This window comes from Perca flavescens, chromosome 13, assembly GCF_004354835.1.
Source record: "Perca flavescens isolate YP-PL-M2 chromosome 13, PFLA_1.0, whole genome shotgun sequence".
Classification (NCBI taxonomy): Eukaryota; Metazoa; Chordata; class Actinopteri; order Perciformes; family Percidae; genus Perca; species Perca flavescens.
Window position 1 is genome coordinate 7,185,740 of NC_041343.1, and position 15,484 is coordinate 7,201,223.

General features: G+C 40.5%; 1 protein-coding gene across 1 annotated transcript; it reads right to left on the reverse strand.

The window, feature by feature from the left end:
* On the reverse strand, positions 1-14,794 carry mogat2 (monoacylglycerol O-acyltransferase 2). The gene is made up of 6 exons (XM_028595991.1): positions 14,701-14,794; positions 12,270-12,448; positions 2,944-3,148; positions 2,631-2,802; positions 1,347-1,546; positions 1-599 (listed from the first exon to the last, which is right to left on the reverse strand). Exons 1-6 carry the CDS (start codon positions 14,792-14,794, stop codon positions 445-447), a joined length of 1,005 nt encoding a protein of 334 aa, XP_028451792.1. The 3' UTR covers positions 1-444.
* Positions 14,795-15,484: the final 690 nt, after the last annotated feature.

The window sequence follows — 15,484 nt, forward strand, 5'->3', positions numbered from 1 at the left end:
TAGACACCAAATCCTAAAACTAGTTTTTTGTGACAGTGTCTCCAAATGTTGTTGCAACCCAAATTCACCCAAATTGACTCTGTTTAAGAAAGTGTCAGGTCTTGCACAAAATCTGAATGCTAGACAGATACCACCACTGGAAGATGGTGGAAAACTTGCGTCATTAGTGTTCCCTCTGAACAGCCGTGAAAAGTGACAGGAGTCTGAATGAACAGCAAGCTCTCAGTAATGGATACAGAAGCATTTTGATTCTGGTTGCTTTTCTCTAATGGGATCGTTCAATCATCCCGTATATAAACGGATACAACAGTGTGTCTTGTTGCAGAACCATTTATCTTTAATTAACAAAGTCATGTTAACAGAGCTAATCAATTTTTCTTTGCCTGCAGGAACAGAGCTTAACAAATAAATATGCATTCAAATCCACTCCATCATCAGTCCAGTTTAGACAAAGTTCAGGTACGTGTCCTTGTCCACTCCGTAGTTGCCTTTGTGCTCGTCAAACAGATTGCTGAGTTCGTCCATGTACAGCTGGTGGAGGGCATCAAGTTCCTCGACTGTTGGCTTCTCATTCCTCTCCACCCTAATTGGCCTTCCAACTGCAGGAAAGTGACAAGGAGTACAACACACTCACAGTCAGTGTACTTTACATTTTGCAATATGGTCCGGCTGTCTGATTAAAAAAATGCATGCCAACCAGTTGGCTCTGTCTAGTCACTCAATAACATTAAATGCTTCTGCCATAATCAATTGCTGGTTGGGAAATTCATGATAATATAGCTCATCTTTTGGCCAGCCAGACAAAGTCTAATGCGATGCATCCTTTAGCCTATTTACCATACTGCTGGTGATGTTTGCAGTAGCTGACACAATTGCACCGGATCCAAAACAGTCAGTGCAGAGAGAAGCTAACTGCATCCTGTAACCTGCTGCATGTACTGTGCCACCCAAGAGTAATAAGCTTTTGGCGTTATATGCGTGTATGTATGTTGAGCTACAGGTGAATTTAGTAAAGGCCCTTCAGACAGAGCTTCAAATGCTGTGGTTTTAAATTTGCTTTTTGGATTTCTTCCCAGAGTTGAATGGCCCATATTGCATTGGGAATACTCAGCCTCTCTAAATTTGCATATAATTACAGAGGGGACCCACTTTAAATGTATCATGATGTTTTCTTTCTTGTGACATCTTTGAAGTGAATGTTTAGGCTATTCATTCAGTTTTGTCACTAGGACTTTTGGGGCTCTGTTATTGACATGAATGACTAAGTCCTTTGACTATGTGACAAGAAACTGAAAGCCTGTTCATTAATCCACCCATGTCCTGATAGGTGAGCGAAGCCTACTCACCAACTGTATTGATTGGTCTTCTGTAGGGCATGAGACCAAAGGAGTACTGGAAGATGCCACGTCCATGGAAAAGAGGCAAGGAGATACCCATGATGCTTTGCAGCCGCTCCTGTATCCATCGGAGCCAGGTTCCTCTTTGGTTTTTCACTTGATCAAACACTTCATTTTCTCCAAAGGAGAAGACTGGCACCAGATGAGCACTAAAAAAGATTTTATTGAAAACATTTAATTCATTAACTAATACTGTCCAGTATTTAAAATACTTGTTGTGTTTTCTTTTATATTTGAATTCATATTTACAGTACAGGCCAAAAGTTTGGACACACCTTCTCATTCAATGCGTTTCCTTTTTATTTAAGAAATAACTGAAAACATGTCTTATATTTTAGATTCTTCAAAGTAGCCACCCTTTGCTTTTTTTGATAGTGCTGCAAACCCTTGGTGTTCTCTCAATGAGCTTCATGAGGTAGTCACCTGAAATGGTTTTACCTTCACAGGTGTGCTTTGTCAGGGTTAATTAGTGGAAGTTTTTCGCTTATTAATAAAAAAGCAAAGGGTGGCTACTTTGAAGAATCTAAAATATAAGACATGTTTTCAGTTATTTCACACTTTTTTGTTAAGTACATAATTCCATATGTGTTCATTCATAGTTTTGATGACTTCAGTGAGAATCTACAATGTAAATAGTCATGAAAATAAAAAGGAAACGCATTGAATGAGAAGGTGTGTCCAAACTTTTGGCCTGTACTGTACCTATATTTAATTTAGTATTTTCATTTGTTTGCCAAGTACATTTTCACATAGGAGTAATGTATCCATCCTAACTAATTAGGAGCAGTGGGCAGCCATAGTCCGGCGCCCGGTGACTAACTCTACTTGTAATGCCGGTGCAAGGGCAAAGGCAGGAGTTACCCAGCATGCATGGGAGGAAACCGGAGCACCATGAGGAAACCCACACAAACGCGGTGAGAACATGCAAACTCCACACAGAAATGGAACCCACCCCGGTACTCAGCAGTGCCTACTTGGTGTGAGGCCGTGCCGCAGTGTACTTGTACTTCTGTTTCTCATTCTAAATCTATCTCATAGCGGCGTGCTTGTGCTTTCCTGGGAAATTCCATGTGAGGGGCTTGACTTAGCCTCTGTTTCAAGAGGCCAAGCTCAAAGTGCAAGAAACTTAAATGAATAGTAGGACAGAATCCTCTCACAAGCCTTAAGACCTTGGAGAATTAGCTGCATTTAACAGAAAACCTTCCTCATTCCCCCAGGCCTCTCTGCTCTTACCCATGCTCCATCGCCATCTTGATGAAGCCTTTCTTATTAGCCAATAGTACATTGTAGGTCCCAGGGTGGGCATCAAGGGCCTCTGGGGCCCCACCGACTGCTATTACAACAGCGGTGCCGCCTCTTTTGCTTAGCGGATAGCTGGCGCTCTCTTTGTGCGAAGGAATAAGACCTGCAGGGTTGTAACAGAAAAGTGATCAAAATATGTCCAAAAATACCTTGAAGGCTATTAAATATGGTATATTTTTGCTGGCATAATAAAGTATAAAGAGCAATCTGATCAAGGATGGCTCAAAACGTCTCTGGGCTTCACCTGCACACATGACATAGTCTCTGAAGAACGGGCATCTGAACCAAAGGGGCAGCATGAGCATGTAGCTGGTGAGGCCAGGGAACAGCTGTCTGAAGCCTGTAGCATAGACGCAGAAGTTGGAAAAGGCTCCAGCCACCAGCACGCCATGGGGATGGAAGCCCAGGATGTAGTTGTGCCTGGGATCCAGGTTAGCTGTCTTCACCAACTGTGCGAAGAAAAGAAAAGAATCTCGTGAAAATGAAAGCATTAATGTCCGTCCACTGCTGTATCTGAATATTGATCTATAATCATCATGTAGAATATTTGACTTCATATCATCTGATTCTTCCTAAAAGAGCTGACAGTGTTGCATTATGTTGGCCCAGCTGGCTGCACATCCCGGTGTCATCACTCCGAACCCTCTCCCATCCCTCGTGGCTGTTAGCAAACTGTCTGAAAAGATTTAGCAACCATTCTGCTGTAAGACACTCTTCCCCTCACTTACCCCACAATACTTTCAGTTTTGGAAAGTAACTCATTACATTTACTCAAGTACTGTATTTAGGTGCAACTTAAAGAAACTTGGAAATGTACTTGTTTATTTCCATTTTAAGTTAGAAGTAGAATCTCCCAAACATTGGTCCCATCACCTTTACTGTACAAAAACACACAATGCTATAGAAGTCAGCGTATGCAGAGTGATGTGTTTTGGGTCATCCCTATGTTCCCTCATTTCTATGAAATTTCCCCACCATTGAAATTAGGCCCGCTGTTCCCTCAGCCCTATTGTCCATCATTTCTATTAATTTTCCACCACATCAAAATTAGACCCTATGTTCCCTCAGCCCACATCAACCCCCCACCCCCTGGTTATATTTTACGTTTTGGATATGTGACCTTTTATCCATTGCTACAGTAATACTGATCATCTTGGTTTATCGGTTAGGGTTAGCGCTTGAGTTTAGGGAACATAGGGTTGAGGGAACACAGGGTTGAGGGAACATAGAGTTTAGGGAACCGAGGCCTGAGGGAACATAGGGTTGACACATGTTTACATCTACAATATTCCTCTAAACCAGTGACACTTAGCTTAATTCCAATTAATGTGTTGCACTTGCACAGTTTGGCAAATATTACAAAAGTACTCCACTGATTTAACATTTCACTTCTATAACATTGTGGGATTTATGATTGCCAGTTTAAAAATGTATGCATCAGAACCAGATATCATCTTTTTAGTCATGCATTCTTTGTCATCATCTGCCTACATTACCCACAATGCAGCTGGGCTGCCAACTGGTCTGGTTGGAGATTTGGGTGTGTGAAGCCAGTAGGGACTAATAGTAGCCTGGAGCCTCGTGCAGCAATGAGGAGAATTCTACAGAAGTCTGGTGAACTCACTTCTTTCTAACTCAACACCCTCAGATTCTTTCATTTTCAGACTTGTAGTCTTCAGACCCAACCGACGCTGACTCAAGTGACATCACTTGAGTACATTCATCAGGGGCACGTTTAATCTCAAAACGGTGTGCACCGTGCTGCTACAGTTTCCCGGTTGAACAACATGTTTTTCTCTGAAGGGTGTTAAACGGTGCGCAATATGCTTTGAGATGTGTTTTCTCTCGTTTGGTGGGTGTGTCTCTCGTTTATTGGCTGTGTCCCAGGTGATACCCAATCAGCAGAGACGTGTCTGTAAACCAGTGGTGATAAAAAAAAAAAGGCAGAGCGATAACGCACCCCCGTTTCAGTTTAAAAAAACGTCTTGCTACGTTTTGTCGGGGCTGAACGTGGACCTGGTTTCACACAGCTCTCTCTGGAGCAACAAAAGGCTTTACACTATATTTTCCACAAATGCGGTACTTCCCATCACCTGAGAACTGATTGAGTTCCCTATACATTTGTTTACTTACAGAGGTAATCAGCTTTTTAAATCTATCGTAAAGTAAAAAAATAAACTCTGCTGGTGTTGACTTGCATATACCCTGAAATAGTACTCCCTTTTGTTCGTCCCTGGGTAGGAGGTCCAAAGAGATGCTTAGACTTTTACACTTAACACAGAGGATATTTCAGTTTGGCAGGTAAAGGAGGTTCTGCTGTGGGACAAGCCTCCTGGCGTGTAATCAGTGAACTGAGTAATGTTTCTCGGTAGTGTCAGAAATGATGGTTTTTGATCACTAACTGTAAAAGATAAGATATCTCACCTGTGGAGCATTGTTTTTGCGCCTCCACCAGTCCAGAGCGGATATGGAGATAGCGATAGGCACTAAATTTCATGTGCTGTCGTTTGTTTTGCAGCGAGAATTGTGCTCGCTTGTAAAAAAAAAAAAAAAAAAAAAAAGAAAAACAAATCTGCTCTCCTCACTGATTGTATCTGTGTGTGAGATTACTATTCCAATAATATTCCCCACTGTTCTTATGGCAACCTTTTCACAGCCAATATCAGGGAGCCATGCTGTCTTCTCTCAGCGACAAAAGGGCAGCTTCAAAGAAGGGAGTTCATACACTTGATTCTATTTTAACTTTGACTTTTTTCTTGAACTTTTTTTTTTTTCACCTCATTTCCATTATCTAATTGAAAAAAAGTTCACCCAGCACTGATACAGAAGTAGTGCTTTGGTCAAACATGTAGATACATGGGATCACCTGTAGAATTTAAAAGATCAAACTGTGTGTATTTATAGACATGCATCGTCTTCAACTCTTAAATCTCTGAACTCAGTCTATCACTCCGCCCTGAGATTCATAACCGGTCATGCCTATGGAACACATCCATGTATTTCATATGAAAGTATCAGGTGGTCTTCTCGTGATGCTCACTGGTATCTCTTATCTTTATCCTTTATTGAGGCTGTTATTGGAAAACCGTCTTGGTACCTTCCAGAACCTCTCTGTTACTCAGAAGGACAATAACAGACTCTCTCTGCTGACTGCTCGGCTTTTACTTCATGTTCCACTAAGGTCTATATAAAAGAGACTTCAGATACAGTATTAGGGGACCACTAAGGTCTATATAAAAGAGACTTCAGATACAGTATTAGGGGACCACTAAGGTCTATATAAAAGAGACTTCAGATACAGTATTAGGGGACCACTAAGGTCTATATAAAAGAGACTTCAGATACAGTATTAGGGGACCACTAAGGCCTATATAAAAGAGACTTCAGATACAGTATTAGGGGACCACTAAGGCCTATATAAAAGAGACTTCAGATACAGTATTAGGGGACCACTAAGGCCTATATAAAAGATACTTCAGATACAGTATTAGGGGACCACTAAGGCCTATATAAAAGATACTTCAGATACAGTATTAGGGGACCACTAAGGTCTATATAAAATCATCCAAAGAGCACCATGTCATGGGACCTTTAAGATTTTGTTTTTTAAATCATAAATAAGAAGTGACTGCGCAGGGAAGCAGAAAAACTAGACCATAAGTTATGAATTAGGAATGCATGCTATCTAAATGTGTTGTGTCATTCTGAGAAAGCACATCAGCTGGTGAGCTTGTAGTCTGAGCTGATGATGGTGTTATTAGAAACGGTGGGTAAAGACGCACCAATGACACTAATCAGGCTCTCCAAAGGACAGTGCTTCTCTTTCCCCTGACATTGACTCCTTGTTTCAGACCTAAAGTGGCATACAGTCAGATGATAGAATACTGGAAAGGACTCACTTTGAACTGGATACATTAGTTCTAGCCAAACAAGGGAATTTTAGGAGTTCTGGCAATTACTTAAAAAGTAGGCTACATTTAAATGGTATTATTTTGTCTGATATAGCGGAGACCAGGGATAGTTGTAACACAGGTCGGTTGTAACACGTCCGTTTACTCCAATCAGGAACATGTTTTGGAATCAGCTGATTCACTCTAAACACGCTCTGTTTAGTCCTTTATACACGTGTGAAGAATCAGCCACCAAGGCACTGCATTTCTTTTTATTTATTTTTATTTTTGTGATAATCAAGAAACTTAAATCTTGTTTATTGTGTGTCTTCATGGATATCTTTTATGCAGGTTGTTAGCTGTCAATTAAGCTAGTTCGTGGCAACAACATGTGAACAAAATCTGGGTTAGTTGTAACAAGAGTGTGAGTTACAAAATGTTACATCCTACCACAAGCAAAAAATGTAGTTGTATTTACAGTATGTTTTTCCTAAAATGTCAGTCTTGGAAAAGAAAGAAGGGCCGAGGCATGCCTCTCAACCCATACACACACAAATATTATTATCAAAAAGTAATTTAAATGTTGAATGAAAGTTTCAATGTCAAGTTTTTGTTATAATCCTAATTTGTTAATGTTACATTTCAGCCCGGGGTATGGTACAACTAACCCAGACTATGGGGTAAATTGTAACATTTTCCTCCTCGTGTTTGAGAGTAAACCATGCATTTTGGGTTTGGGTTGCAGAGATAACAGCTACAGCATTTAATAGCAGATAAATGTAACTAGTTTCTATCACATTTTGTACACCGCTGTCTTAAAAGAGCTCCAAGATACAGACAGAAATGTCAGAAATGTTACAACTATCCCCGGTAAAGTGGCCAGTGAGTGACAATTTTTTACAAGCTCTGTAATGAGAGACTGAAACAATAACCAGTGCCAATAACTGACCTTAGTTGCCATAGAACACAGACCCTGATAAGTGCCTTTATTGACAGCCTTATAAACCATGTAAACAGGGATTTGTATCAGCATGCCATCCCCTTTAACATGTATTCTATCTAAAAAAGGCCAAAATGATTTTATGGTTTTATCAAATGCCTAAAGATTTGAAGCTGTGGTGAAGAGGAGGTCACTGAACAAACTGTTATCTATCATGGATAACCCCGAGCACCCTCTCCACCCCCCCACACTGGTCCAACAGGGGAGCACCTTCTCTAAGAGGCTCCCACAGCTTCGATGTCGCACGGACCGCTACAAGAAATCATTCCTACCACGGGCAATTCAACTTTTTAATACTTCATCACTGAGTGTGAGATAAGACTCATTCATAGACATCACAATCACAACTGCACTAAGTGCAACCTGCACAATAGGTTTCTATCCTATTATTATTTCATGTATATTGTATCCTATTTCTTTCATATTTATATTCTGTATGTGTGCTGTGTGTCTGATATTTTGCTGCTGCAACACTGTAATTTCCCATTTTTGGGATCAATAAAAATCTATCTATCTATCTATCTACTGTATCTATCCATCTATATATCTATATATCTATATATCTATCTATCTGAGTTTGACTCTGACATACAGGGGTGGACAGAATATCATGAACACCCATCTAATGAAATTGTGTCAGAAAGCTGTTGATTAGCCTCTGTTGCTGTTTGCAGTGCTGCGTTAGTTGTGCCTACTATGTTTTAAGGTCTACCATTTCGATGTCTGTATGATCTCGTTAATACTTTTTGAATGGTTCGTATTGTTTTATTTGTATTTAAGATGGAATGATTATTAAGAATTTCACTCAATTTATTGTTCCTGTTATCTTAATATTACCACTTCTGTACCGGTCTTCTCTTGACTTTTATTATTATATGGTGCTCACTGCTGGAACTGCCTTATCATACAATTTTATTATTATGTACAGTTTGGTTTTTATTGCACATGTCTTTTTCCCAATCAAGATGTTATAGTTAGCTATATAGCCATTCTCCCAAATATATATAAAGTACAACAGTAGAAGAACTACAAGTAATAGTAGCATTACACAATGGCACTCCCTGAATAAATAAGGGTGATATAATAGTAGAATTAACATTTCTGTATTTAAAATCCATTACATTTCTGAATCAGCTATATTTTAAAAATGGTGTCCTCTAATCTCAGACGTTTCCAGTCTTTTAGTGAGTGTGTTCTCTCTGCTGTAACATGATATAGACACACAGGCTAGGATTAGTTCAAATAGTTGAACGGTGGGTTAATAAGGATCACTGTGCTATCATTTATGACTGTAAAAGGCTATGCAAACAGACCATGACCCACTTAATACTTAGAGATACAAATATGTCTGAATATCTCATAGAGTAGGTTGCTTTTCAGATTTTGACCTCAAAGGCAACCTTTTAAAAGCAAATTATAAACTCACTCTGCCTGTTCCCCCAAAAAAATCGAATGAAATGGCTCGTTGTTTTTGCTGCCTCTGTCTTATCAACACGGTCCAAAGTGTAAGTGGTGCCTCAAGGCAAAGATGGAGACCCGTGTAATGTGGCGGATATTGTCAACAGGGGTTCTGTTTTCTGTGAATGCTACAGATGAGACATGACACACCCAACATCCAATACCGTTTGGATTTGATATCAAATACTGGGCTTTTCATGATCTAAAGCAGGGGTCGTCAACGTTTTTTGAGCCAAGGACCCCTCTACAGAGAGAGACGGAGCAGAGACCCCCTAGTGCATATGTTGTAAAAAATGAAGTTGCATAATGTCACCTTCCTAAAATAATGGCCAAAAATTATTTTCTTGCCTAAATCCTCTCCTCATGGTGCTGGCCACCTCTGGTAAAATTGCCTACACCCTCAGTTGAACAGGTCATGTGATTCTACACCTTTTAGTCTAACGGCCTATGTCAAGAGTGTGACTTGACATTGGCCGTTTTATTTTGCCTAAGTCAAAAGACAATGTGACTTAGGCAATTTTACAAGCTTTTCAAAATGGCAGCCGCTTCAAGAAGAACAAAAATCTACCACTCTATCACTGAAGTTATGTCCAGGATTCAGGGCTCGTCACCGATTGCTAAGTGATGAGGTTTCTGTGCATGTAAAGGAAGGAAGGTTTAAAATTGCCCAGTCACAAAGGCATTTATTCCTCTTATGTTGCATAAGTGACAGACATTGTTATTAGTATGTCAATAGTCATCTATTGTCATAACAGTTTTGAGTGAAACTATTCCGTTTTTTTTGTTTTCTGAAAAACCTAAAAAAATGACTTGGGCCATTATTTTAGGAAGGTGACGACAATAATCTTGGCCTTTTTAGTGCATACAATACTAAGCTATTAAAATACTTGTTGGCATGACTTTATAAATCATGTTTTAATGTGAAAAATACTAGTGGAAGGCACAGTGAATCCTTAGGATGAACTGTATCTGTGGGTGGATATCTTAATGGTTACCTTACAGTACCTATAGGCCAGTAATCCTAGTATCAATGTTGTTATTTTTTTCACAAATAGCCTGATTATATTTGCAAATAATAGGTTGGATTGATGGTGAGACATTTTAATTTTTGAAAAGACAATAATTTGGAGGCCCCCCTGCAGTAATTCTGAGGACCCCCAAGGGACCCCAGACCCCCTGTTGAAGATCTAACCCTAGTAATGAAATGTACATCAAATCATACGTATGCACTACTCATGTATAACCACAAGAGGGACACAGCGGCCTGCGAGAGAGAAGAGTGTCCCGAACACCCAGGGCCAGTTGAAAATGATTGTAATGTCACATTATAACCACTTATCTGAAACTGAAGTAAACATGCCAGCTTGTCTCTCCTTTGTGCGTTTTGAAGAAACCTGTGCAGCACTGATCTGATCAGTTATCTGTACATCTACCCTGGATCAGGGGATGGTGTGTGTCTGTGGAACCAGTAGTAACCTGCCTCTGGCAGACATTTCATGTTCACATGATTTATATGATTTCTTTTCATTCCTGAGGCTGTGTGGTGGATGCTTTTCAGCGTGGAGGTGAATTTACAGTTTACAGACATGGCTGTAAGAAACTGATTATCCATTTGCAGTTACAGCCTTCTGTATTTCAACTAGCAATGCCCCACACTGACATTTTAATGATGAAAGGATATTTCTGGTTTGCAGCCGCTAGTAAATCTGTGAAAAAAATCACTACAAGGGCACCGTTTTGCCACAAGATTTTATTCCTATTATTCCCTTATAATGCCAATATTTAATGCTGTCTTTTTTAAACTTTATCCTCGCACTGCTATATAGTTTTTATATTACTATGTCTACATTCCTTGCACTATTAGACTTATTTGCACTACCACCATGACACACACTCTCATTGAGCACCTTACCATAGAGCAGTGGTTCCCAACCTTTTTTCCTTGGCGCCCCCCCCCACCTAAGAAAAGCTGAGGAAAATTGGGAAAAGGATTTATTTGATTCCTTGCTGAGTGTTCGATGAGATCAAGATACAGTTCCACTCTTATGTGTGTCTTTTAAATCTGAAGCTGGAGCAAGGAGATGCTACCTTAGCTTAGCATGAAGACTGGAAACAGTAGGAGACCGGATGCCTGGCTCTGTCCAAAGCATCTCCAAAGCTTGCTAATCAGCATGCCATACTTTGTTTAATCTGTACAAAACCCCACTGGAAAAACAACAAGTTGTGTTTTACAGAGGGGGGTGACTTCCCAACTGCATGGCCAAAACACAGTCCAGCACGTAACTCTCATAATACTACCAGGTTAGCTGTTCACACTTGCTTCCAGTCTTTATGCTAAGCCAAGTGTCTCCTGGCATGACATTTAACAAACGTATATGGGAGTGGTATCAATCTACTCATCTAACTATGTGCAAGAAAGAAAATAAATGGTCATACTATTCCTTCAGTGACAAGCAAAGTATGTTTTTTTTTTTTATATGAAAATCATCAAACTGGACTGCATCTGGCTGTGCTAATCCTCATTGTCCTTTAGTATAGTATTGTAGGGCTCTAAAATGAGTCTAGGATTGACAGTGAAATTTCTCTCCATAACACTAGTCAAACACACACAGACACGGCCCTGAAACACAGAGGCCTTAACCATCAGCTGTTCATTTGCTGCCAAGGACAGAGATAAGGGCCACTGCTGGTATGTAGCTGCAGATCAAAGATTAGATCAACTGGACTGGCAGAGCGAGATGGTCTGATGACCTATTCTTTAAGCTACAGCGGTACAGCCCACTTACATGGACTTTGGGGCTGCTTAATGGCGGGGATGTGCATGTACAGTAGGCTTTACGTAGTGATTTAAATGCAGGTCTCATATAACAACTGTCCAAAATAGGACTGTGTATCGCCATCGATTTCCTAAATCCATTCGATTCCGATTCACAAGGTCCCGATTGGATTACATTTTCTATCCGATATCAATTAGGTTAGGGAAATTTCAGTTACAACACTAATTTTGCTTGGATATAAAAAGAGTTTGTCAGAGAATTTATGCTGTAAATTGAACAAGCAAGAGGGGGATTTAATTCACCGCATTCATGGTGAAAAGGCATATATTAAAAGATAAATTTCTGGATTTTATGAATCGATATCAAATCACTCAAACAACGATGGATTTCAATTGGAGAATCGATTACTTTAACCAAGCCCTATAGTGTAAAAGCTGTCTCTCACCTTGACGGGGAAGTAATCCCGCATGTATTCCCAAATTTTGAGGCCACACAAGAAGGGCGCCCTGCGGCCTCCACGTGAAGGAGTGTCATAGTCAAAGAACCACCAGACGGAGTACAGCACACTGATCAGCCAGAAGCGAGTGAAGAGCAGGTAAAAGAACAGGAAGATGCAGGTGGGTGCTGAGGAGAGAGGAACATACAGTGCTGTAAATGAGCGCAGTACTGTATACATGTGCATTGTGATCTGGCAAAACACACTATAGGAATGGTTGCTAAGCTCGTGTGTTCATATTTTTAACTGGAATTAGCCATTTTATGAATGGTGGGCGTCTGCTTTGCATCAATAGACCGTTTTCACCGCAGACGTGTTGACATGTCATAGCAGGAAAAGCACAGGTGTATTCAAACCCATTAATGATGGCTGCATTCCACTTAGGAGAGGCCCTGGTATTAAACCATTACTGATGGCTGCATTCCACTTAGGAGAGGCCCTGGTATTAAACCATTACTGATGGCTGCATTCCACTTAGGAGAGGCCCTGGTATTAAACCATTACTGATGGCTGCATTCCACTTAGGAGAGGCCCTGGTATTGTTCATGCTGACTCACTGAAATAGTTTACTGGGACACTTGATGGAATTGAGCCATTGTTAAGGTTATCAATTTCAGCTGTGCTTTTCCTACTATGACAAGTTAAAATATCTGCTGTGAAAAAAGGTCCATAGCATTTAGTTCAGCTGGTGATGACCTCATAAGTGGTTTAGGTGGTTATTGATAGCTATGCTGTGGCAGAATGTATGATGCCAATACAATTTAGTATTTTACTGCTCTCTCTTCTGGCTGCTGAGGTTTTGGGTATTTTATAATCTTAATGTGTAAATATCAAGTTTTCATTTGGTGTTGGTTATTTTTATGGCTTTAGAAAGGGCTTAGAGTTTTTCAAGGACCCATTTAAGTTGTTTTTGGGATTAAATATTTTACATGATTATATTAAAGAACTTATCCATGGTGTTATAATTATTTTTGGGGGGCATTTTAGGACTTTATGTTTATAGGACAGCTGAAGACATGAAATGGGAGAGAGAGGGGGGGGGGAAATGACATGCAGCAAAGGGCCACAGGTCAGAGATGAACCCGCAGCCTCTGCGATGAGGAGTAAACTTCTATATATGGGCGCCCACTCTACCACGTGAGCTGGTGTTATAATTTTCATCTGATTTTGTGGCATAGTTTGTTATCTGTTTTCTGTTTTCTGTAAGTCATTATCTTGGCCAGGACAGGATTTATATTCTCAGTGAGGCTTTTCTGGTTAAATAAGGGTAAAAAAAAAAAAAAAAATGAAGACAAATTAGTATGATCTTAAGTGTATTTATTGGCACCATAATCAATAAACTACCAACTATGGCAAGCTGACTACAGGACACACCCCCCATCAACACCAACTGGAGTCACTTGTAACACCTGAACACCACCTGCTGGTGGTCACTCACTATGTCTTGTATGAAAAGAAATATTATCCACTTTTATGTAACTAATAGTGTTAAATAACATGTAGTCTGGGGCAGCCTCTAGCTCACCCAGTAGAGCGTGAGCCCCATGTAGGCTGAGGCCTTCGCAGCGGCCCTGGTTCAAATCTGACTTGTGGCCCTTTGCTGCGTGTCATCCCCTCTTACTCTCCCCCCTTTCCTGTCTATCCACTATTGAATAAAGGGAAAAGCTGCCCCCCCAAAAAAAAAAAAAACTTAAAAAAAAATAACATCCAGTTTACAAATAAATTTAAAATGAAAACAGTTGGAACATGACACGGCTGTAGGGCTATGGCAAACAAACAAAAGTGGTGGATAGGCTTTACAACATCTGTCTTTCAGGGCTAAACAAATACACGTGGAGACATTCATTTGGATGCCAGCATATGAAATAGAAAGGGGTTAAAACCAAGGGCAACTGGACTTGGAAGACATTAGGGAAACCCAGCTATTTAACCTCTGTTCGCTCGTTGTCCAAATGATCAATACCTGTTGGTTGGTTAGTGCTCCTGGCTGTTGTAACTACAGTCGTTATGGTTGTTGGAATACTATGGACTACTATTCAGCCAAGTCTGAATGACTATTGTCCATTCTCAACTATTTTGAAAAATCCACAACGTGACATGAGGTCAGTTAAGAGGGCAAACTGGGTGTGCAGCTGTGGACTGCACTCAGCTCAGATCCCATCCGGCTTAGCTCTTTCTTCTGCCTAACCAACAGGTCATGTTACTTGTGACAACTGTTCTCTACCTCTCACGTTCACTTATATACTTCACCCACGAGCAGCTAGGCAAAACCGGTTACACCACCTACTGTAAAAGAAACTAACTGTAGACTTCTGTAGTACCATCCCATCAGTATCATTCCCAGATGTTTCCAGTGGACACATAAACAATGCACACTCACCCAGGCCAATGAAGGAGAAGACCCACTGCACCACCGCAGCCGTCTGCAGTCTCCGGTGCAAGGGCGTCTCCAATGGGGCAAAATCAATCTTCATGTTTTCCACAAGAGAAGAGAGACAAACCGAGGCGCTTGCAGCCGCTGGGAAAGAGGAGCGAGTGAAGTGGGTCCAAAGTCTGCCCTTCTCACCTCTCCACCATCACCTCCTAGTGACAGCCTTATCTCAGAAACTCCAAATAGTTTGATTTGTTAATCCATATCTACATCTGACTTTTGACCCTGCAAAGGAAGGAGCTGCTAAAACAAGGAACAGCAACCAGTCAGTGGAAGAAGGGAATGTCAAAGACCTGTTTTATATGTTGCTCTTCCTTAGCATGACATGTAAAGGCAGCCCCATCTGGTTGAGCAATCATGTAACTTGCCTCTCAGGGTTCAGATAGTGACAAAGGTCCTTTGCAGAGGTATAACGCATTTCTTATCACTTAATGTCATTATGAGTGCTGTTAAATACAAACCAAGCCCACGTAATGTATAACATAAGGTTAGCCAAGGTGAAAAACAAGAAAAAAAAACAGGGGATAATGGAGGAGCCACCCATGCCTTGCAATCCCCAATCGACACACAATACTGAGACAGACACTCAGAGGAATGTAAAACCTTACATATTCTCTCTCTCTCTCTTTATTTCTTTATGTCTATTTTCCGATCCGTTCATCTCATTAGCTTTCATTACATTGACATTTTGCCAGGGCCAATAGGTATGACGGCCATTCCAGTTAGTTTTGCC